The sequence below is a fragment of the Rattus norvegicus genome, chromosome 4 (genome assembly GCF_021556685.1).
Source record: "Rattus norvegicus strain SHRSP/BbbUtx chromosome 4, alternate assembly SHRSP_T2T, whole genome shotgun sequence".
In the NCBI taxonomy this organism is placed as follows: Eukaryota; Metazoa; Chordata; class Mammalia; order Rodentia; family Muridae; genus Rattus; species Rattus norvegicus.
Window position 1 is genome coordinate 94,268,289 of NC_141537.1, and position 26,062 is coordinate 94,294,350.

Below are 26,062 nucleotides of genomic sequence, written 5' to 3' on the forward strand. Positions count from 1 at the left end.
AGGAGTACTTACTACTCAGCTACCAAAAACAATGACTTCATGATATTCCTAGGCAAATGGATGGTACTGGAAAATATCATCCTGAGTGAGGTAACCCAATCACAGAAAAATATACATGGTATGCAATCACAGAAAAACATACATGGTATCCACTCGTTGATAAGTGGATATTAGCCAAAATGCTCAAATTACCCAAGATGCAATGTACGGACCACATGACACTCTAGAAGGATGACCAAAATGTGGATGCTTCACTCCTTCTTTAAAAGGGGAACAAAAATATAAATAGGAGGTGACAGGGAGGCAAAGTATAGAGCAGAAACTGAAGGAATGGCCATTCAGAGCCTGCCCCACATGTGGCCCATATAAATACAGCCACCAAAACTAGGTAAGATGGATGAAGCTAAGAAGGCCATGCTGACAGGAACCGGACATAGATCTCTCCTGAGAGACACAGTCAGAACATGTCAAATACACAGGCGAATGCCAGCAGCAAACCACTGAACTGAGAATGGGACCCCCATTGGAAGAATTAGAGAAAGAACTGGAAGAACTGAAGGGGCTTGTGACCCCATAAGAACAACAATGCCAACCAACCAGAGCTTCCAGGGACTAAACCACTACCCAAAGACTATACATGGACTGACCCTGGGCTCCAACTGCATATGTAGCAGAGAATAGCCTTGTTGGGACATCAGTGGAAGGGAAAGCCCTTGGTCCTGCCAAAGTTGGACCCCCAATGCAGGGAATTTTTTTTAGGGGGAGGGTGGTAATGGGGGTGGATGGGGAGCGGAACACCCATATAGAATGGGTGGGGGCAGGGTTAGGGGGCTGATGGACAGGAAACCGGGAAAGGGAATAAATTTGAAATGTAAATAAGAAATACCCAATTTAATAAAAATGGAGAAAAAAGAAGAAGAAGTAGTCCCACCTGTACCCTCCACCCAGCAATTGGCTCAGCAGCCTTCTTTATTGACAAATCAAGAACCAATTGGGAAACAGGGTTAACATCAGAACTTCCCGTTCCTGACCTTTCTGCGTATTTTGGAACTATCACATCATTTCTGACGATATTAATCTATACATTGCTGTCTTAATTCGGGTTCCTAAACCCAAACAGGGAAGGAACCTGCATGGAACTGACCCAGCGGCCATGGAGGAATGCTCTTTGCTCTTTATGGTTTGCTTAGACTGCTTTCTTATGGAAACTAGGACCATCAGCTCAATGGTGGCCCCACCCACAATATGCTAGGCCCTCCCACAGATATCACTAATTATGAACACGCCAAACAGGCTTTCCTATGCCCCAAATTATGGAGACATTAACTCAATTGAACTTCCCCCCTCTCAGATGACTTAAGCTCTATCAAGTTGATCTTAAACTATCCAGCACAATCATCAAGGAAGTATAATGTTTTCTTTCTGTTGGGGACTTTTAAGCTCATAAACAGCCCAAAATGTAGTCAGTCTGAGTAATCATATTCTTTTCTCTTTTCAATTAATTAATTTATTTATTCACTTTAAATCCTGGTTGCAGTCCCCAATCCCTCCTCTTCTCACAAATCCCCTACTCATTATCCTCTCCCCTTCTTCTTAGATAAAGGGAATCCCTCCTTAGGCACCACCCTACCAAGTGACATCAAGTCCAAGCAGGAATAAGTACATCCCCTCCCACTGAATCTGGACCAGGCAGTCCAGCTAGAGGAAGGGGATCTAATGGCAGGAACAGAGTCAGGGACACCCTCTCCTCAAATTGTTAGGGTACCTATATGAAGATAAAGCTGCTTTCTCATCTGCTACAAACATGTAGTGTTCCCTAGGTCTTATCCTTGCATACTATTTGTTGGTGGTTGGGTATGTGTGAGACCCTAGTTGACTCTGTAGGTCTTCCTGTGGTGTCATTGAACAGCAAACACCCAATCCCATTCCCCACTCTTTCATATAATTCCCCTAGTTCCACCTGATGTTTGCCTGTGGGTTTCTACATCTGTTTCCATCAGCCACTGGATGAAGCCGCTCAGGAAACATTTATGCTCGGGTCCTGTCTGCAAGCATAACAGAGTATCATTAATAGTGTCAAGGGTTGGCCCTTCCTATAATCTATGGTCCATCATTATCCCTGCACATCTTGTAGGCAGAAATTTTGGGTTGACATCTTGTAGGCAGACAAATTTTGGGTTGAAGGTTTTATGGTTGGATTGATGTTCCCTTCCCTCCACTAGAAGTCCCACCAGGCTTGAGGAGGTAGGCACTTCAGACTCAATATCCCCAGCTGCTAGGAATCTCAGCTATGGTCACCCCATGAACTCCTGGGAGCTTCCTAGATTCTGAGTCTCAGACTAGTCCCAGAGATGTTCCCTACCAGATCTCTCCCACCCCACTTCTCCCTGCACCTGATCCCCATCTCTGTTCTCCTCCTCATACTCTTTCACACACAGTTCCCTTCCTTTCTCCATCTCCAATGTCTATTTTATTTCTTCTGAATGAGATTCAAGCCTCGTCCTTTGTGCCTTCCTTATTATTTAGTTTATTTGCGTCTGTGAATTATAGCCTAGTTGTCCCTTGTTTTATCGATAAGGTCCATTTATAAGTGAGTATACACCACGGATGTCATTCTGGGTCTGTGCTACCTGACTCGGAATGGGATTTTCTAGTTCCATCTATTTCCTGCAAATTTCATGATCTTTGTTTGTAATAACTGAGTGGTATTCTATTGCATAGAATACATTTTCTTCATCCATTCTTCAGTTGTGGGGCATCTAGGTTGTTTTCAGCTTCTGGCTATTACAAATAAAGCTGCTGTGAACATAGATAAGTAAGGGCCTTTGTAATATAGTGGGGCATCCTTAGGGTCTATACGTAGGAGTGGTATAGCTGGGTCTTGAGGTAGAACTATTCCCAATTTTCTGAGAAACTGCCAAATTGGTTTCCAAGGTGCTTGTACAAGTTTGCACTCCCACTGGCAATAGTAGAATATTCTCCTTGATGCACGTCCTCATTAGCATATGCTATCACTTGAATTCTTTTCTGTTAGCCATTCTGCTGAGTGTGTGATGGAATCTCGCATTCCTCCTGGCATCAGGAACAACCAGGTAGTTCCAGATAGTCAAAGGACAGTGAAAGAACGCAATCAACAAGTGTGAAAGCAATATAGCATTACCAGAACCCCAATATCCTGCTATAGCAAGCCCTGGATATCCTAACAGAGCAAAAGCACAAGAAGATGACCTTAAATCCAACATTCTAAAGATGATATAGGCCTTTAAAGAGGAAATTAATAAATCCCACAAGGAAAATATTCCATGACAAAACCAAATTCAGACATTATCTATCTACAAATCCAGCCCTCCAGGAGACACTAGAAGGAAAACTCAACCCAAGAAGGCTAACTACACTCAAGAAAAAACAGAAAATAAATAACCTCATTCCAGCAAACCAAAGGAAGCAAAACGGGCTTGTGTGAACATGCACACATAAACACACACACAAAACCCACCATCCACATCAAAATAACAGGAATTGACAATTCCTGGTCATTAATATCTATCAGCATCAATAAAAAAGACAGAGGCTAACAAAATAGATGCAAAGACAGGAGCCTTCATTCTGCTGCATATTAGCAACCATTTTCTTAATGACTTTTCCCCCCAATTTTTTGCAGCCATGGGGGAACAGGATACTTTGGTCTACTTAAAAATTTATTATTTAATTTGTTGTTCAAATTTAGTGATAAATGTTTTTCAAGCTCTGATTCTCCCACTTTTAACTTTTCTTTCATTTTCTTATTTTTTCTCTATTTGTTGCCCATGATATTTCTATATTATGTGTGTAGAATAAAATCCAAATAACATACTCAGTATATTTAAGGTCCTTGAGCAGCAGCTCTGACAGTCAGTGTAAAGGACATATAGGATGCTAGCTTGCTGTTTTCTTTATCAATGATCCATTAGCTTATATTGTTTAGAATCTTCTGTATGACCACAAGATTTATAAATACAACCATGCATACACAAAGGTAATGACCATTCATCATACCTAGCCAGAATGTTTTTGCCAACCTCTACTTTCAAGGTTAATCAGAAGACAGATGAAGAAAACAACTCAAAAATACTGGAATCTTAAAACAAACAACAAAAATAATCAGGTTAAATCTGGCTGAGATAACAAAGAATGCTGTTTAAAGGACTTATTTGCTTACAGTGTTGACCTCTTGACATCCTAGACAACTTCCTGAGGGCAGAATCCTCTGATTATGCATGTCAAAAGCTCATTAATGGTAGAGCAGGAAGAAGATAAATTACAAAGTCAAAAAGGTGAGCAAGGTAGGGCCGCAGCAAACCAAGTGCAAGTCCTCTGATTTATGGCTTTTATGCTTGTCTTCTGTAAATGCATTAAGTCCCACAGTGGAAGCTGCTTCCTGCAGAGGAGGACTGGCCCTGCACAGCCATAACCTACGGACTGGGAAGACTAAGAAAGTAAAAGAGTGATTAGATGTTTAAAGCTTTCTGGGGTTAGAGTCTCCCATAAGCACAAGAGCATGCATTTCCTTCCCTCTTTCTAGAAGTGAGACAATAATCTAGAGTACTCATGTAGTTAGGGGATATGTTTAGGTAGGTAGGATAAAAATAAAGCCTTTTTGTGGTTGTTTCTCTGAGACAGAGTTTCATGATGCAGCCATGGTTGGACTGGAACTCACTATGTAGACCATGCTGGCCTCCAACCCAAAGAGATCTGCCTGCCTCTGCATGCCCGGTGCTGGCATGAAAGCTATGTGCCTTCGCCCTGGCACAGAAGATTCTATAGGCCAGTGAGACGCCTGAGTGCCTTACCCACAAGCATCATCACCTGAGCTCTGTCTCTGGAATCCACATGGTGGATGGAAGAGGAGAGCTAACTCCTGCACGTTACTCTTTGCTCTGCAGTCATGCAATGTGCCATGCCCTGATGGATAAATAAATATGCATAATATATTCCTCTAAATAGGAAATTTCTAGAGTTATAGTATTTGGACCTTATGTATAATGATGTCTGCCATATTCATACATATATTTTCAACTTGGAGATATTAATGATAATGAAATCCACTCCATTCTTCATTGTAAGGGACATTGGAGTTTTGTCACACTAATACTGACCTCAAGAATGGTGTAAAATTGCATTGCAACGGTTGGATGTATTCTCTATACAAAGATAGAAGCAAGCAAGGAGCTCTTGCAAATGACAGAGGGGATGGAGGACGCCGCACAGCTCCTCAGCTCCATTCTTCTCATGCTGGATCCACAAATCTTATCTCCAAGAGCTCTTTACATCTACCTCTCACCATTAGATACATGCACAAAAAAACACTCATACACTACCTCCATGCACGTGCAGAGTCATATTGAATCTTAAAAACTTTAGCTGACAAGGAGGCAAAGTCAGAAACTTTGACTGCATTTTATAGAATTAGAAGGATCCAAAAATAAGGGCTGAAAAAGCACTTGACCCTAATGGTGCAAACAGTTGCCTCTAAGCTCTCAACATAGGAAGCACTCCTCTGCTTTAGTTGCATTTAACGTACTATAAATATAACAAATAATACTCTGAGATAAGTGCTTTATTGTCCATTTAAAATACGTAGACATTGAGACAGATGGGAGTTAAACTAGTTGGTTAGTTTCTGCATAGCTGTTATATTTCTAGGCCACGGGTGAAATCCTCTACTTGTCACTGCTAACTCCTATGAAAAGACCACAGACAGGTAAAATTCAACAGACTTATCCATGATCCAACTAGATAACTTTAATTCCTGTCTGAACCAAGGAAGTAATGATGAAAAACTTGTTCTGTTAATTATGCTGTTGAAAAAATAAAATAGATTGATTATTGAAAATCAATAATAGAGAGCACTTGCTCCTGCCAATGTGTTCTTCTGGTGGTGAACCTTTGTGGTTTATTCTGTGTGGGGCAAAGTGGAGCTTGAGGCCGTGAGTAGATACGCCAGCCTAGAGTACCTGGCTGGCTTTGCACACCTGACTGTGGTACTTTCTAGCCATCAGCATGTTCTTCATTGCCTGGTTCTTTGTTTACAAGGTCACTTCCACCAAGTACACATGTGATATTTACAAAGAGCTCTTCGTCTCCTTGGTGCCCCTCAGTCTTCACGAGCTTTGAAGTCTTCTTCTTCCTGCTTGGCATTAACAAGAGTCCCCAACAGACAGCTTTTACCATTACTAGGTCCCCTACCTGCTGTTTACAACGAAGACAGCTGTGTGAGAAACTAAAAAGAAAGAAAAAAGGAATTCATAATGGAGGTTGGAAACATTAAGTCAACAATTGTTATCTGAGTGTCTTTTATGAAGTAGGTATTCTGCGAGTGTCTGGAAGGCAGAGAGGAAGTGTGAGATGGGTCAGACAACATAAACTCAGCCAAGGAAGAGGAAAGTGGTGCTACTTGTTACAACAGTGTTACATATGTAGGCATCAACAGTGCAGAGGTGATGACTAGAGCAGTTCACAAACTGAGATTATTTGTAGTCAAAATAAATGTCATAACAAAGCCAAACTTCTATCCAGGGCATATAATAACCGAAGTGACTATGAACATAGCAGTGAGTTTAAAATCTTGAGTAAGGTGAAGGTTGATAGGCCAAAGTGAGAAAGAACAGTGAGAAGCAGGCCTGACCCACGTGGCTACCTGTCTGTGAGATGAGCATTTGTCAGAATGAAGGAACAATGGGGTCTGGAAATTTCCACAGTCTCAATGCTAGCACAGACATTGGAGAGTATAAAACATTGTCTAGCTCAATTTACATTTGTTTATCTAAATATAAATTTATCATATTTATTAAATGAGTGTTCCTAACTATTTTGTAAAAACAAAGTTATACCTTTTAATGCAATACAATATGATATTTTGAGATATATTTATAGATATGCATACATTGTTTCATATATAAACCAGGTTAATGTCATATTTATTATAAAATAGTTCAAAGTCATTTCTTTGATCTTTTGGAAACAACATATTCAATCATTGTGATTTCTTGGAAAGTAAATTCGCAGGAGAAAATAAACTCCAAAAAATTTTATGTGGTACATTTTAAAATTAAGAATTACAATAGAAAATCACATGCCTAGTATACAGAGGTATAATTTCAGAACAAATTTAACTGGCATTGTGTCCAAAATAGCGTCATTAAGTTTCCTGAACACTGCTGCACTCTGGCGACATGCCCCTCTGCTTTACAAACCATGGCGGCCACATCTTTACAGTGAAGCTGAGTCTTAGCTCTAACCAGGCTTCATTTTGAGTAGTCATCGGCTCTTAGGGCCTAAATTATTTTTCAGGGTAAGTAGATGAGATTAAATTAAGTCATTTTTGAGGTGACTTTTACCAGAATTCCTTGGCCTGTTGTGTGCATCTACTAAAATTAGCTCCCTGATATAAAAAGCATATCCTTTGAAATTTCATTCTATGAAGGGAATCAAAGTGCTTTTAACTTCTTTATCCTTTATTATTAATTGTTTGGCCTTTCTGAACTTTTAAAATTGTCTATTCTCTCATCTAGGGTGGAGTTAATGGATTGACTGGAGATCTAGAATTTGGAGAAAATGGAGGTAACCCCAATGTCCACTTCGAAATCCTTGGAACCAACTATGGAGAAGAACTTGGCAGGGGTGTCCGTAAAGTAAGCCTAGACGTTTCATATTATTTTATTCTATTCTGTTGCTGTTTTACAATATAATTCTCTTTTTGCAGTGTGATCACAGTGTCATTAAAATGCATGTGTTCTAAAAGAGACTGTGAGCAGGAATAAGGAAGGGAGGGCACTCCTTAGATAGACGGCTGGCGTTTAGAGTACTCTAAGATACATAAGAAGTACATGGAACAATTAATTAGATTTATACCTTAGAATAATTTAACTGGAGAGAAATATCATAGTGCTTGCCTAGGGAAATAGTTTCATGTTTCTTTCAGTCATTGTATTAATGCTTTTATGAAATACTAAATTAAATATTTAGACAAAGCAAAGCTGTTTGATTTTTAGTTTGTGACATGCACAGAATCAGAATAAGTGTTCGAGTAAGTTTAATACAGTAGTATTGAAAGTCAGTTAGAGAAAGTGATATTATAGAGTTTTGTGTGTGGCCTGTAGTCAGGAGATTATACTTTACAGGAAATGATCCTTGGTATATTCTCCAGATCACGTAATGAGGCAGCTAAGTACCAATAAAGGATGTTTGACAGAGTACCATGACTATAGCTCTCTCAAGGAGAATTACAAAAGTCCTTGGATAAATGACTTTTCTGTACTTTGAACTTGCCATTTTTCAACATTTTTTTAATGTGAAAACTGAAGGTGAGTTTGAATACTGAGTTGATAGCTCTAAAGGCCTGGGTGTCTGCAGTGGACTATGTTGAGAGTAACTGGTTCTGGATATGATTCAAAATAAAAGCAGGTATGGAAAAAACCCTGAGGTGCTCCGTCAACTGCAAGTCTGATACTGTACTCCAAATTTAATGACACCATCGTGTTATTTCTTTATCACCTAATAAAGCAGAATTTGCTAATATTGAGTCTTGTACTCAGCCTTAGATATTCCCTTTCCAGCTTTGAAAGCTCTACCTTGCTCACCTGATTCATTCTTACTTTGGCATGCAATAGAAGTACATTGAATTATATTGTTGCACTTTTTCTATTATATAAATATGCCACAATTTATTACACTGTTTACACCAGAAGGCAGTTACAGTGTCCTTACATATATTTATTGACTATTGTTCTTGTGCATATATTTTTGTATGGAAGAGAGAATTATAATAGAAGGGCTCATGCCTTAAGCATTACTAGATAGCATTAAACCTGTTATTGAAATGTATCATTTTTCACTTACCAAGGCAGTATAAGTAAGTTCTCACTATCACACAAGTGAAACACATTCTGACTGGTCAGACTTCTAAGCTTCCTTTAATTTCGTGAAATAGTCATACATCTTGGTTTCTGTTTGAATTCTTTGACTACAAAACCTTCTACTTACTATTTTGAGCACCTTCAATTTCTCTCGGACTTCATTTTCCTTTCATGATTTGTTCTTAGATTGGTTGGGATTTCTTTAGGAAGGAAGACATGTCTTTGTTTTTAGAATTGATACACAGATGTGCACAACAATACAGTGAACACACACTGTATTTGTCCCTTGCCACTTGATTAAACAACAATTATTTTCTTCCCTGAGAGTTTGGTTTTCATAGCATTCTTAGCACATTTAAATTGGTTTTCACTATGAATATTTTCTATAATTGTTGGTGTTTATTCTTATTCAGACAATACTTGCCACTCTGAATCGTGTATGAATCAGGTATCTTGCAATGTTTGTGTTCTTCTGCCTTTTATTGACTCCCTACTAACTCATTTGAAGAAATGGATTGAGAAAGGAATGAACTTCCATTTTTCAAGCGTCATCACGTTTGTGGTTGTTTTCTGATGGGATTCGAATGTAAATCATCCGCAATATTAAGTGTGCTATGCATTTGATAACTGTATTTGTCAGTATGATCTCATCCTAGATGGAGGATTTATAGGGTGTTTTTGTCACCTGCACCCTCATCCTTTGACAGTCATGCTTGGTCTCAACGTTTGTATACAGAGAAATAGTCTTCCCTTAATGTAACTTTATGGAACAACCTTAATATCATTTAGAAATATCTTGCATATTTGAGAGAGTTCTCCTTTAATTTATAATCTGTGACTAAGAAATTACATATTTTACCTTTTTCCATTTATTGCTAAGGTATTAAAGTGATAATAATTTTATTGATTTTTATTTCGTTTTTGTGTTCAAGCTTTTTAATTCTTATAACTCATATGTACATTTTTGTTCATTTACTTTAGATTGTTCTATCACCTGCACTTAATGATGGTATTTTGCCTCTTATTTGTAGTTTCACAACTAATGTGTATGTGTATATGTGTGTATACATGTGTGTATGTGTACTTAGAAACTCACATTACTGGAAATAATAATAGTAGACATCTTTGAATTGCTGGTTTCAACATATTACTACAAGATACATTTTTGTACTTTCTGGCTTTATCCAGGTTAATGCATCATCTATTTCTAGAATATATTAATTTCATGTTGAATGTAGATATATATTTGCATTTACATAAACCACATTTATTTTGTTGCCATCTTGCCTATCTCCCATTGTTACATTAATGACTATGATTTGGGTGAACTGAAATTGTTCTTTCAGTTGGATTTTATGTTGAGATTAAGCTGAATTAAACTACGTGTTAGTAGGGTGAACACTCCAGAGCTACACATAGTACAAAGACACACTAATCACTTGCCGTTGACAGACAGATCTTTCTTTTTAAGTAACTAAACTTTTATTGAGGTGAACGGAAATTTAAATTTGTTTCTTTATTCACTTTACATCCCAATAATTGCTCTCTTCCTCCCAGAACACCCAAACAAATTTCCTCTCCCCCATTCCTCCCTGCCCTTTTTTGGAAAGGGGGAGCCCTCTCTTGGCATCATTCCCTCCGTACAACTCCCTTCCCATGGCACACGTCACTGCAGGACTATGTTCATCCTCTGCCAGTGGAGTCAGAAAAGGCGATCCAGTTAGGAACCCCTGATCCACCAGCAGGCAAGCAACAGATTCAGGGACAGCCCTCGCTCTAGTTGAGGAGGACCCACACGGAGCCTGAGCTGCACATCTGCTATCCATGTGGGGGCCCATGTCCAGCTCGTGCTCACTCTTTGGTTGCTGGCTCAGTCTCAGGAAGTCCCCTAGGGTCCAGGTTAGTTGACTCTGATGGTCTTCTTGTGGAGTATCTGTCTCCTTTGGGTCCTCAATCCTTCCCCCAACTCTTCCATAAGACTCTGGGAAACCTATCTCCTCTTTGGCTGTGGATCTTTGCATTTCTTTCCATTGGCTGCTGGGTGAAGCCTCTCAGAGGGCATTTATGCTAAGCCCCTGGATGGAAAACTTAATGGATGGCAACACCAGGTATTTAAAGAACAAAACTAAAAAACAAATGAAAAGTGAATAAGTTAATGTATTTGTGCAGAAACTAAATAGCTTTGGGAAGATGCAGAGGAGAATATTCAGAATGTAAATAAATTGGGAGTATTTGGATATTAAGAGATAAAGTCATTTAAGGGAAAGAGTTAAAGACAGAACAAAATTATGTTGAGTAATAATTGATTTCATGTACGCAAATAAAGGAAGCTAAATGGATGCAGAAGTAGCTGGTATTCTCCACCTTAAGAATATCTCAGGGGTGTATGTGTCTCACCAGAGTACAGAAGAAGGGGTGAGAAAAGAAGCAGGTCAAGTCCTTACACAGTATGGGCTTGCTGGTGTTAGACAACTAAGGCAATAGTTACTGAATATACTCTGTTGTTTTTGTTTTGTTTTGTTTTCGTTTGTTTTCTGGTGAAATCAGAGGTTGAGATTATCTACTAGAGGGAAAGGCATCACAGTAGCCTTACAAAGATATTGTAAGATTATGAAGCTAGAGGCATACCATGGCAAACCGGAAATAGAGGGAAATTGCTAGGCAAGGATGCTATCACATAAAAGGACAAAACAAACAATTCACTGTAGCAGTAATCTGGGCTGTGTTTTAGCAGCTCTCAGCACACTGAATGGGTTTGACTAGTGCAGGCTGGGGATATTTTTAATTGAGTTGCTGGCCTTTTGTTTTACTTTTTTAAAAATAGCAATGCAGTAAAACAAGTAAAATGAAAGACAGTAGTAAGGTATGATTAAAATGACAAAGCTTAAAACCTCTTCTAGACTGGGTAACAATAGAGAGATAAAGAGAGTTTATGCAACAGAAACAAAGTAAGGCTAGAATAGCTTCATCCTGGGCATGTCTCAAGCCTCTATCACAACACAAGGGAAGTAGGGGTGTCTCTGTGCCAGAAAACTGTTTGAGGATATAGGATGGGTGGGGTGCATGAGTGTTTATGAAACTGGCGAAAGAGGGCTTCCAGCCTATCTCAGCCCTAGAAGTCCTGTATGTTCCATAATGGCAGGAGGTCAGTGTAGTCACTTCGACCAGCGAAGAATTCAGTCTGCGCTTATTCTCAAGCATTAAAGGGAGAATGATGTGTAAAGTCATCAAAACATCATTTCCAAGTATAAGAGATGACCATGAGAACTGTTCAGATTTCTACACTCTAGCTTCAGAAATGGACTGGCGCTCTCCCAAGAGCAATACCATATAGCTATTTCACTGAAGCTCACTAGAATTCTTATAAACTCTTGACTCTAAGGTGGCTTTTATATTGTTGACATTCTCAAATTTTGTGAATCTGAAAGTGGTGACACACACCTGCAATTACAGCACTGAAAATGCTGAGGCAAGACAATTGAGAAGTTCGGACTGCATCTGTTCAATTAAAGAGATCCTTTTTTTCTCCTTGTTTAAAAAATGCTTTAAACATTGCTGGTTTTAATATTTTTTTCTTTTATTTAAAACTTTGAATATTAGATTAGTGTATGGGTGTCTACACACGGGTGCATGTGTGTGCATGCATGCTTGTGCACCTGTGTGCACATGCCTGTACATATGACCAGGAACACCATTTGGCACCCAACATGTTTATTTTTCCACTAAACCACAAGTTTCATAAACCATAATAAATTCTAAATCTACATTGTTTTAAGATCACTAATCCGGGGATATCAAGCATAATTGACGCGTGAAGCAGTCTCTTCATACAAACATTGGGACAAGCAATAATGCTTTCAAAGATACAAAGAAAGCCTCAGCACCCAAATAACCGTAGCGGAGACGTACTAGGCATCTGTCTGGAATTAAAGCTCCGGTCTCTGGCCCTCTATCCACTTCTCAGAAAAAGTAAATGGCTGTCTAACTGAGAGCTGTCAAGCTGTCAGGGTTTGTTGTGCAGCCAGGGGCTGAATGTGCACGATGCTCACATACTTATCGCCTCCAGCAGGGATCCTGTCAGATTTCATGAACCAGGCAGAGTATGTCTGTTAGGATTTGACCACAGATTCACCATCCTAAATGTTGGATCAGTCTATGCTGTGTTGGCATTATGTGAATGAAGACTTCGTTCTCCTGAGCTCTGTGGGCACGTGAGAAGGATGAATTCTCACCATGGCTAACCCAAACGAAGAGCTTTCCCGTTTTCTGTCTTCTATATATTGCTTTTCATGGAAGTAAGGTGTTTAACTCAGACAATAGTATATTCAAGGTGCGCCATGTATCCTTGAGAAAAATTGAAGTGAAACTCAATGCGCGGTTTTGAAGTCATGAAGATGTTCTGTTAATCCTGCAGCCAGGCTAATGTTTCTGAGGCTTCACCCCCACCCAGGAATTCAACGAAAACAATTGCAGCAGTAACACCGAACAAAGCAACCAAAACCAGAGTTTATAATAGAACTATGTGGAAAGGAAAAGCTATTCAGAATGAAATCCGGAAAGAATCAACAGTTTTCCTTAGAGAAGGAATTCTACCACAGCTTTTGCTTGTCTGAATTTTCTCTGTTCCAATTGTCAATGCCCCACATTCTACTGTGCAGAACTGAGTTCCAGAGTTAACACATAATACTCTGCCCTTAAGGTCTTCACACTTTATCATAGAAGGAAAATGAGGCCAGGAAAAGTGGATTAAAGCTTCTTCCACAACCAATCTTAACCAGACAGTAATGCTTGGAACAGTGGCTCTCTACCTTCCTAATGCTGTGACCTTTTAATACAGTTCATATTATTGTGGTGACCCCCAACCACAAAATTATTTTGTTGCTACTTCTTCCCTTACATAAAATTTATAAAAGCAATACATTTGATTTTTATTGCCTTCTATTGGATTAAGCCTTCAAAAAAATTTTTGTATCACAAAGTCACATGATTTCCAGCAGTCTCATACTTTATAAAATTCTATAGTGTGTTAGATTGTAAAGAATACTGATCACAGGCATCACCTGTGAAGAAGGAAGTTCTATTGTCTTTGAAGCGCAATGGCAGGTATAGAAGCTCCTTTCAAAGAGCTGACATGAAAGCATCTACGGTGGCTATAAAGGGCCCAAAAGCAAAGCACTTATCTATCTATAAACTCGTAGCAGACTCTTGTATAACATTTTGACATTTACAATGTCAATAGAAAAACAATCTTGGGGGATTTCCCATGTACCTCAGACTCCTAGCATTCCCAGCCTCAGTCTGCTCAGGTATTTGAGTGACTATCTTCCGTATTTTCTCAATCTCATCTGGTTTGCTTAATAGGATTATAAATTAACCTTTTCCAGGGCTGCAGTATATATATAAAAATAAAGATTAATTAACATTAAGTGAGGAAGATGAGGTTTTTAGACTCTAGACATTAGCTTAAATGTGTATTCTCCCCTTTAAAATTTCTATCATTAACTTTTTTCTTCAGAAACGATAATAGATAACAATAGCAACAAGCAACCCATATACTTGCTGCTCCACAGAACGAGATGTTAGATTTATGCTGGAATGTGCAGTAAGCTGTTATTACATACATGATGCTACCTATGGGCTATGTTCTACACCATAGAACTATGCTGCTTAGAATGGAGCTTGCATTTCCAAAAAGGCTGGAGAATTTCCCTTCACACTGTGACCTGATCATGTGTCTATCATTATAGCACTGTTTCTAAGGGGAGGGGATTCCAAAGTGCAGAGTTTATATACACATAAATACTTTTCATGGAGACTTTAAACCCATACCCAAAATTAACAGGAGCAAATTCTATCTACACAATGATAAGTAGTTTTGAAAATCAAAGTCCCCTCTCTATTCATACCTTTGAAAGGCAGGTAGATATAACATTTTGCCTAGAAAAGGAGCACTGATTTCCAGCTGGGGGTAAGAAGTAGCATTTCCATCCTCTAGTTTCACACTAATTCTGTTAGTAAGGTATGGAAACTTTAATATTGGGGGGTATTTGCTAAGGGAAGAAAATGCTAATTAAAGCTTATTTGAAGTTAGAAAGGATTATCAGAAACAGTATATGATTTCTCACTCTAAGACCACCTGGCATCTGTAGATAATTTTGAAGACCTCTTTTCTGAGTGGGAACAGAGATCATGTTATTGACACCCAAATAGTAGCTACAACACTAGACTATACAGTGCATCATGAGAAGCAAAAAGTGGGGTACTTTAACACTATATAAGTCTATGCAGTAAATAGCCCAGATGTTAAAAATTGGAGTTACAGCATGACAATTGTATTCTTAATTTCATTTTCTATTAGTGTGTGTGTGTGTGTGTGTGTGTTGTGTATTTGACATTTGTGTGAGCACATGTCAAATTTTTTTTGGACAGAGTACAAAGAAGTCCATAAGCCAGGTTTCAAGGTGATAATTTCAAGGTAGTAAATGCATTTATTCTGAACAAAGTCTCCATATTAAGATCTCGCATATATATTAGCTACAATTGTGCCTGTTAGTTTTCTGATGCTGATCTGCCCTTTGAATTACACTGCACCCTCTGTCATCCAGCCTTAGACACACTTGTTTACTAAGGCCAGAAATATCATTGTGAAAAACTGTTATTTTTTTTACTTTATCAGCATGTTCACAAGAATTGTAATTTTTTCTTCTTTAATTTATTTTTTATTGAAAATAGATTTTTCATGCAATATATCCCATTTATGGTTTCCCTTCACTAAGTTTCTTCCAGACCCTCTTTCCAAATTACTCAAATGTATACCTTTGTGTCTCACTCTCATTAGAATATAAACAGGAATCCAGAGTAATAATAAGATAAAATAAAAATAAACCAGAACAGACCAAGAGCAAGGACAAAGGAAACACATACAGAAGGTGATAGGTACACAATTTCACACAGAGAAAACCCACAAACCAAAGCCATAATGTGTAAGCAAAGATTTCTCTGGGGGAAAAAATGGCCAGAAAAAGGTTTGTGGGAAAACAGCAGCAGCAGCAGCAACAACAACAACAACAACAACAACAACAACAACAACAGCATTGAGTTCTTTTTATGTTGTGTGTGGTTTGTGTCCCCAATGAGACTCCATTGGGGAAAATTAATTTTCCCTTGAGAGCAGTTACAAACTGGAGATAGCCGCTGAGCCAGGGATGTCTACTCCCCTCTGAGCACTGGAATTCTATTAGGCCCAGACCCATGTAAATTCCGTGCAGGCTGCCATAGTCTCTGTGAGTTCATACGTGTGTCAGTCCTGCTGTTTCAAGAAGGCCTTATTTCCTGCTGTCTTTCATCCTCGCTGGCTCTTAACCATTTTCCATCAGCTCTTCTGCAGAGTTGCCTGAGCCCCCCAGGAAAGGGATTTGATGAAGACAACTCTCTTAGAACTGAGTGGTCCAAGGTCTCTCAGCCCCTGCATTGTCCAGCTCTAGGTCTTTGTATGTTTGAGTCAGATACTAAATCTGAGGACAGCAGCCTCTTGCTCAGAGTCACTTTATTGTGACATTTCTTTAGCAGCAATGTCATTATTTGACTTTTCCCTAGGCACACCAAGTAGACAATATATAGTCTCAGGGTCTTGGCCACTGAGGCAGTGCCAGGAATGTGTTGCAGCTCAGATAGTGAAACTGAAATCTCATCAGACAGTTGTTGTTGGTCACTACCACAACATTTATGCTCTAGTTCTATCAGTGTATCTTGTAGTCAAGTCACCATAAAACTGTCTATGCATCTTATAAATAACCTTACCAAGTTGTACTGAAGCCGGTGTTATTCAGAGCTACTTTCAATATGAGATAAAGATACTGTGGAAGTAATTGGTATCACTTTATCAATCATAGTGATTCAAACACAATGAAGGGCTTTATGTTCTTTGGCAGTAATTTTGATTTTCAAAAATTCTGTAAATATGCTATTTCTGGATTACTAAATTTTATTATCATAACAAAATAGCATTTCTGAGGTTCATTTTTAATAATCAAGAGTGAGAAGTGAATCCCATTTTAGCATAATTCAACAAACAACTTGGATGAATGCGGACCGTGCTTTGAAATGTGTAATTAATAAAATGAAGGCATCTGCCTGATTCTGATCATCAGGAGTAAGTGACTGGATCCTCCTGATTGAGAATGGCTCTCATCTCTCAGACACTTCTGAAGCGTAATTCAGTCAGAAGCTGCAGAGGGTTGTAATACCCTGGAGTACCTGAATAAAAGCAGTTTTGTGCTTTAAATGGAAATGTATTGGAAATGCTTTGCTGGGGAATTTCTTCCTTTTACTCTTTCAAGGTTGATATGATTCGTATCCTGGCCTGAGATGAGAAATCATTCAGTCCCAGGCTCAGACATTTCAGAGCTGCTGATTGTAGTCATTCGGAGCAATGACACGATTTGAATACGTACACTTCCATTAAGCAGGAGACAATTTTTGTTCAGGTCTATGGAAAATTGTCATACTCCTCCCTCTCATGGAGAACACATTGTATTAATGTATATTTTTCCTTGCAAAGAAAATTGGAAAGTGTGCAATTATTTTTAGAAGAAACACAGCATTTGTAATGTAGGCATGAATTCTCATTCTAAATGACTTTATGGAAAACCATAGAATAATTTTACCTTCTTTGCTTTTTTGTGATTTCAGCAGTTTGTTTGTTAAACATCATTCATTTTCTATTCATATAACATTAGATAAATTGATTGCAATTTCTACTGCACTTTGAATTTTAGTTTCTCATGAGATTAATCTATGCTTAAAATACAGAAACATGTCAAAATTTCTCTTAATAGGGATTTTTCTTTATTTACCCCTACCATTTTAGGGGAATTCAAAATTACAGTTCAAACAGCAAAATGTGATGTAACATCATCATGTTATATCATGTATGGACACTCTACACAACATGTATGGAGTGAGGAGTTTGGAGAGATTAACTACTTGCTCTGGAAATCTTAGCTTCTTAAAAGGACGAAAGCTCAACTACTGGATAAACGATGTCCCATTTGGCTGTGCCTTCCCCTTCACACAGTAAAGGTCTTTGCACTTTTTTTTTTCATTGAAGGTGCAGAATCCCTCTTCAAATCTATTTATAATTATCGTTTTATCATATTTATATAGCAAATACAAAAACTAGTAAGATCCTTTGTATATATGTTCCTGACATAAAAAAACATAGAAACAAAATATCCCTTTACTCACTTTGGCTCTTGTGTCTTAGCAGTAGCTTAGCATAATATATAGATGTTACAATTCATTCAAAACACCAGAGTTTGTTTCTTACATCTATGTTGGAACTACAGTATCTTTGAACATCTGACTTTGACAGAACGGTTACTTTTGGTACATGTAGAATAAAGAAGAATAACGAAGAACTAGGATTATTAGGCAAGGCACGGAGGATTTAAGGTTTTTCCAATTAGATCCAATAATATGTAAGAAGTGGTGGAAGCCCTTTCCGGTTGTTGAGAAATGTACAAGACAGCTTGCCCCAAGCAATTTGATTTACGTCGTTAGCAGCATCAATAGCAGAAGTCACGCCGAAGCTAAAATGGAGCCAGGAAGCTAACAAAGGCTTTGTGGTCTGCCAAGCCAACCGGATTTGTGGCAATTAGATCATGAAGAGCAGAGGATTCTGTATTAGTGGCAGGGAGACAGGTGTCCTTCCACGAGATGAAACAACACTGTGTTAGAGGAAGAAAAGAAAACCTGTACTGTATTGACTGGTCTCTTGATAATAGCTTTAAAGCAAGGGTAACATTAGGAAGCATTTTAATTACTATAATGTACATAGTTCTAGTATTGAGGCACTATACAGAAGGAAATTAAATTTGTGGGAAGTAAACGGAACATTTATTCTTATCATCAATTATAAATTCTATGAATTTAATCATTTACTCAAAAAAAGTGTTAGAAATGTTAGTACAATAGATATTTGTGGCCTGTCATTATTTTTTATGATGCTCCGTGAATTCTATTTATTTGATTATGTAAGAAAAGTATACTTTTGTCATTTTCCTTTTCTCCAAGTTATTTCTCTTATAGCAGGAAAAGAAAACAATATAGTCTCTATTTTTATTGCTAGAAAGTATATATACAATATAAAAAGTCAAATGTTACTGAATTATTACATCTAGGTAAACAATGTATGCTTCCAGTAGTAGCTATGTTGTAATTAACTGCAGGCCACCATTTTAAAAAGTATTCTCTCCTGAAGGCCTGCACTCCATGATGAAGCAGTAACATATGGTGTAGCAGTGACGTTCATCACTGTTATCGCAAAGACAATCAAGATAATATAAATGGGACAGAGATAAAGGCCAAACTTTTCTCTGCTAGTATGAAAATAAAATGCTTATGATGAACCCCCACTGATATTTCATAATGGACATTTAGCTAGAAAAAAAATGAAATTTTTAGTTAATTAAAGGTTACAATGCTAGAGTTTCCTAAACCGTCTATGACAGTCACTAAAGTAGTTAAGAAACTGCTATAAAAGAAACAAAAGAAAATCACAGAATTAAAGAATTTTAGGTTAAGATTAAATGATATCAATAGGATTTAACGAATCTCATTGCAAACATACAGAGGAGATGCAGATAGATATTAGTTGCTATTTAATATGAAAGTGAAAAACCATGGCTTAGTCAAGACTCCCTCAGTGTCCGGTGGAGCAATCTGAAAGGCAGGGTAATTCAACCTGCCATAGGGGTCTCCAGAACATGACAACCGGTTCTGAGCTACGAGCCTGTGAGCCACAGCTGTGCAAATCATCTACACCGAGTGCTGAGCATTCTAGCTGTAACTGGCCACTACAGCGGATGCATGGGTGCACTCACAGACATCACTGTTCTCTTACCATAATGAGCATGTGTAGAATGGGGTAGTAGGAGAAGCCCAGTCACAGCCTTCTACTGCAAAAAGCTGGCACTGGCTCAAGAGTCTAGGAAGTGATCTTCAGACTCCTTACCCTTAAGAGCAGGGTGCCAAGAAAGATTAAAAAAAAACTCAGAAAATGAAAGAAAAGGCTCAAAGGAGAAGGGCCAAGTATAAATGCTTGCCTAGTTTCTCCTTTCACTTGAAGCAGGTCTCAGTTACATTCTTAAATTATAAATGCTTTATCAATTAATATTCAATTAATACATGAGAACAATTATAAGAAATTACATGGGAAAGAATAGTAGTGTTTGCGTTTTGTTTAACAGCTGTGTATTCATCATGGTTCTGTAAAGAATAGAACTGATAAAAGGGATATATACTGTAGTACTCCATATAAACTATAAAGCTGGGAGAGAAAATGTGTTTTCAATGGGGCTTTGGTAGGTTGACCTACACTCTTATATCTTAAGGGCTGAGCTATCAGCAATGGCCATCTGCATGCTGGGGAGACTGAGAACCTGCTCAATCCATGAGGAACTGCTCGGCAGTTCCAGGCAGGCTGGCACTGGAGCCACAATATTCCTGGACAGTCACTGGTATTCAGTTCCCCTTGAAAGGCCTAAGAAGCCAGGTTCTCATGTTGCCAAGGAGAGCATCAGCAGGGAATGACACAGTCATCAGCAAACAGCAAAGGCAGGGAGTCAGGAGCAACGCCATTCTCGGAGCTTTTCATAACTGAGCCATTGCCAGAAGGTGAGGCCCCTTCCACGAGAGTTTTCTCTTGTCTTAGTCCTTTCCTAGACATGCTGTTGCAGACCAACCGTCAGCCATTGCTCTTCCTTGATTCCAGATACAATCAATTTGACAGTCAGGATTAAAGATCTCTTACACATATTTTGCAGAAGTACGATTCTGAACTGCAGATGGACTTGGGTATCACTAGATTATCAACTAATGACAGTTGCTCTATGAACAATGTGTAAAGTAGTCACAAATAGGCATCAACATGGAGAAAAGTTAATCTCTCACTAACTAGTATTCCAGGCCACTGAAGAAGAAACCAGAGAAATATATACTCTTTTAAAGCACGGAAATCTTAATATTTGAAATCACTTCAACTAAGTAGAATCATTAGACTTCATCAAGGACACAGTTCAAATGTATAAATTGAAGCCTTGAGAATGATATTTTACTGAAGAAATTTTGTAAACTATAAATGGCAGAAGTAGATCCAATGATCAGGACCTTGAAAGCTACTGAATGTTTATGGAAAGCATTTGATTACCAGGACATGTTTAAGCACAGGAGGGCAACAATGAAGATGGTCAGTTGTGTCTGACCCTATATCTCACAAGAAATGTGGGTGTAACGATCACATAATGAGGCTCTCTATATTTTCTTTATTCTTAACTCTCAGTCCTAATAAGACTTAAAGTAAACACCCCCTTCAATGTGTATATCCCCAGTCTACTGAGATTTCAGCTTTTCCACTTCTCTGAAGATTCTATTTAATACTAAGGATTTGCATTAGTCCATTTTCCACTAATAGAACATGATAACTGAGATAATAAACTTAGAAAAAGAAAAATTAATTTGGCTGACATTTAGAGTTCTTTGATACTATTACTTTTAAACAAGAAAAAAACAAGTGATCATGATATGAATTCAAGGTAAAATGAAGCCTATTAGCTTTCCTGGGTACAGGGAAAGGAAAGAGAACAGTGCGACAGTGGTGCTCTACATCACCTTTTAAGGCTTGCCTCTGGGATCTAATTCCTACTATGAAGCCATATTCCTGGCAGGCTTTTTTTTTCACCTTGCAGTAGAATCAATGCAAAGTGGGGGTACCCTTTTAACACTTATATATTTGGGAAACATTCCAGATCCAAACTATGGCAGAATGTTGGAGATATGCCCTAGCTTTCACTGTCGACTTCACACAGACCGGAGTTGTATGACAGAAAAGTATTGATTGAATTATTGCCTTGGTGTAATTGGCCGGTGAGCATGCCTGCAACAGTGGTGGCCTTGGGATCAATTGATGCAGTACTGACTCAGCACCCTGGAAGACATCATACCTAGGCAGGTGGTGCTTGGCTGTATCAAACAGCTAAGCGTAAGCTTCAGAGGGAGGGAGCCAGAAAGCAAGCCATCATTCTGACATAATTCCTGTTCTAACTTCCTGCCTTGATTTTGTGCCTGGAATTCCCTCTGTAATGGACTATGACTTGGAAGTGTAAAATGGATTAAGCCCTTTCATCCCCTACATTTCTTTTGGTTATAGTATTATATTACAGCATTAGAGACCGAACTAGAATAAGTTGTATGTTTTACAATAAGTATATTTCTGCCCCCATTAACACTGTTAAATGAATGAGATCTTTAAAAATACAACTTGTTGACCTTATGATACTAATATTTGTAGTTCTCTCTTTTTATGAGTGAAGACTATTGTGGTTTGGTACTTTGTAATGGATGCATATGTAACAGTATATTAGCTATGAGTTTATTCTCAAATGGAGCAGATTCTGGTGTCTTGATGCTTTGTGTGAGATCATATAGATAAAGAGACAGATATGGTATTATACGCACACACACACACACAAGAGCATGTTGGCTATGATAGCATCCTACAATAAAACATATTTATACTTTATGTACATGAATTCTTACTTTAGAATTAAGTTGTCATTCATAACACACAGTTTCAACTAGTACATTGATCAAGTATAAATCCAAAGTGTATTACAAAATCAGTTTTACTTTGATAACAAGGTTTATTTTATGTTGTAAATTTTATGTTGTAACTTTTCAAAGTTTTCATGTACTGTCTATAAAAGGTACTAATGCAATTTATTATGTATAAGTTGTAAAAAGCATAAATATTTATATGTTTTAAAAACAAAATAACCCACCAATATAGAATAAAATATCACAAAAGGGCTTGTATAGGTACATTTTTGTTAGAAGTCAAAGAGTGGTAACTCCTACATATCATTGCTTTAAAATAATGCAGGTAATTCTAAGTGAGAAATAGGAAAAGAAGAATCCATACTTACTAATTCTCATCCTCAAGTGTCTGACTACTGTATGTCATGGCCTCTCTTAATTGCTAAAGGACGAGAACAGGAGTCCAATATTCTATATCTTAGTGGCTAGTTATAAACACAAGTTTAACTATATCGGAGATCCTCCTGCTATCTCCACCTAGAGACCAACTGAATTCTTTCTCCCTCATTCCTGGTAGGGTAAGAATGGTCTTTGAAACCTTCTTCTATCAATACTATAAAGCCTTCTGGTTGGTATGTTAAATATCTCCCCAGGCTTGCAGGTTTGACAATTGGCCTTCAGATGGAGGCATTGTTTGTGAGGCTGTGAAACCTTTAGGAGATATGGATTATCTAGATGAAATGTGTTGTAGGGGCTGCCCCTTGAAGGTTATAGCCTAGACCTACATCCCAATACAATAGATCTGTGATTCCTGTTTTATTCAGATATGAATATCATACTCCTGTCATTTTGCTTACCCCATCAACAGGGACTATACCTCTTGAGCTGCTTCTGGAGTTGGTCACACGGATGAAAAAACTAGTATCAGTGGGATTGTAGGAAGTGTGCTGCAGACGTCTTAGCTAGTCTGAATCATGGATAGTTGAAGCTGTTACTAGCTGGAATGTTGGCCATACAGAATATCAAACGTAGCTATGAAGGCTACCAACACATTTTTGTGGCCTGAAGCACTCTTTCTTGACAGTAATGAATGATGAGACCTAATGTGGGTGTTCCTTTGCCCTACTGCCTCCCACTGCCAATATGACAATTCTGAGAGATACTGCTCCTATCTGGCAGTCTGTCTAGAAAGGGGTGTAGATGTCCTATAAGTATTTTGTGTTTGACATGCTTGCTTCCTTTGTGTATGTGTAGCCTGTATTAATGCATGAACACACACTTTTATTTCTGTGGCTCCTTACAATGCTAAATAATTTTCAGTTCCAGAATCTAAAACTGCAACACAAACAGTAACAATAACTAAAACACAGAACAATAAAATTAAAGGAAGAAACAAAGAAAAAGTACATGTAAAACAAAACATAAACAAACACCTAGGCAGAGGGCCATACAGGAGTTTGTACTGTATCATCCTCGATCTCACCTATCCTGTTTCTAGCTTCTTCCACAAAGAGTTTGGATAAATAAAATCTATGTTAAAAGTATTAAGGTGAATAATAGGCAATCATCAAATAAATGGCATACCAGAACTAAGTCAGTACTTAATAAAGAAGTAGGAAAGACTTGACAGTATTGAGAGCAGAGAATTTCAACTTAATAAGGAAGAATACTAAACATAGGCTGTCATGTGCTGTTTTTACTACAGTGACAATTCAGATGCCAGCTCCAGTCCCAGCCCCTTACAGTTCTCCCCACCTTCCAAAACTTTCCATCAGCCCTGCAGGCTTTCTGACCAGGCGCAGCCTTCTCAGCCTGTCCTGTGGGGCACTCCACAGAAGACTTCCCTCCCCTCTGTAGTGTAAAAGTCAAAAAGAACCCCACATCTCATTTGAAATTTCGTTTTGATAAATTGTGAAGTATAACTGAAGGGGGTTTTGCAAAGGGTTAGCAATTGTTACCCAAATACTGATTGTTTAAGGTTCTATGTTGACTCAAAGAACAAATATAAAATACCTTGGATTTGGATATCCTTAAACTACTACATACATTTATTCCCCGAGATGATTTCTAGGTCAAACCAAGCATACTCACTTGTCGGCAAAACCTTAGGAAATAAAAAGAGAAATTATTCATGACCTTGTGTCCTGAAAAAATATTACTAATATTTAGTGTTTATTCCCCATTTTCCAAGCTTGGTTCAGGATAACCATGTAGGGTTATTTTAAGGTTATTTTAAGGTAGGTTTACAAATAGATTTACACAACCAGATAATTTTAAAAATGTATTCTATGTATTATTTTATATTATATTATTTTTATTTTCATTTTTAAATAAATAAATACAAATAAATTTAAGTAAATTTAAATATAACTAAAGTAAATATTTTATTGAGCCTGAAATACATATACACCATTATTTAACATTTTTTAAATTATATTTATTTTTATATATTTATTTAATTTTTGTACTTCCAGTAGTAGCTACAGAAAGCCCTGACAACAATTTGATTCCCCAGTAAGCCCATGGCCACAAGGCTGGGTTGTGAGACTAAGCACTGGCCAATATTAAAAGAAATGACTTAACACATAAAAATTAAAAAACGAATACATTTACAACTTTAACCAAAACTGAGGGCAAACCTCAGCCTGTGTTTCCCTTGCCCAATGTAGCATCAAAACTTGTAGAGAGTGAGAAGAAGGTGGTCCGTGGCTCAGTAAGCAAAAGCCCTCAACAACAACCCAGTGGACTACTGGGATTTGCTGGTAGAAGGAGAGAACCAACTGTCCTAATTGACCTCTGACCTACCGCATGAACGTCACAGCACATGAGCATGAAACAAATGAACATTAACAAAAATAGCAAACCTTACAGAAAAGGTAATACGAAAGCCAGGAAGTAGTAATAGGCCCAGTTACCAGAACTGAGAAATGTCTTTCTGCTGGTTCCAAGGCTGATACTTTAGGACAGGTCAGCAATTCATTTTCTGTACTGAGCAGTCGAGAAAACCGGAGGAAATTACTACTGCACACATTTTAGGTGCGGTTCACTGGTTTGCACCAAATAAGCAAATATTTTCATTCCTTTAAACTATGAATCTCCTCTCTCTCTCTCTCTCTCTCTCTCTCTCTCTCTCTCTCTCTCTCTCTCTCTCTCTCTCTCTCTCAATATTACTATTTACTTATTCACTTTACATCCTGCTCCTCAGTGCTCCTCCAGGTCAACTGCTCCCTCAATCCTTCCCCACCCCTCCCCCATCCTCTGAAAGGGTGGGAACCCATGGATATCCCCAACCGGACAGGACCGTGGCACTTCAAGTTCTGCAAGGCTAGGTACTTCCTCTCCCACTGAGGCCAGACAAGGCAGCCCAGCTAGGAGAACACATACCAGTATAGGCAATAGCTTTTGGAATAGCCACCACTCCCGTTGTTTGCGATCTACCTGAAGACCAAGCTGCACGTCTGTTACATATATGTAGGGAGGCCTAGGTCCAGCCCATGTATGCTTTTTGGTTGGTAGTTCTGACTCTGAGAGCTGCAAGTGTTCAGGTTAGTTAACTCTGTTGGTCTTCCTGTGGA

The 26,062-nt window shown here is 38.3% G+C and overlaps 1 protein-coding gene and 1 long non-coding RNA gene across 3 annotated transcripts in view; one reads left to right on the plus strand and one right to left on the minus strand.

The window, feature by feature from the left end:
* Positions 1-26,062, plus strand: part of Grid2 (glutamate ionotropic receptor delta type subunit 2) — a 1,491,717-nt gene that overhangs the window by 863,402 nt on the left and 602,253 nt on the right. For both annotated transcript variants that reach the window (XM_087659390.1, NM_024379.2), the window contains 1 exon segment: positions 7,551-7,670. In XM_087659390.1, the coding sequence (XP_087515516.1) occupies positions 7,551-7,670 (120 nt within the window).
* Positions 18,539-25,211, minus strand: LOC120102493 (uncharacterized). Its single transcript, XR_015686020.1, has 3 exons — positions 25,127-25,211; positions 24,579-24,591; positions 18,539-18,622 (listed from the first exon to the last, which is right to left on the minus strand). It is a non-coding gene; the product is annotated as an uncharacterized LOC120102493 (long non-coding RNA).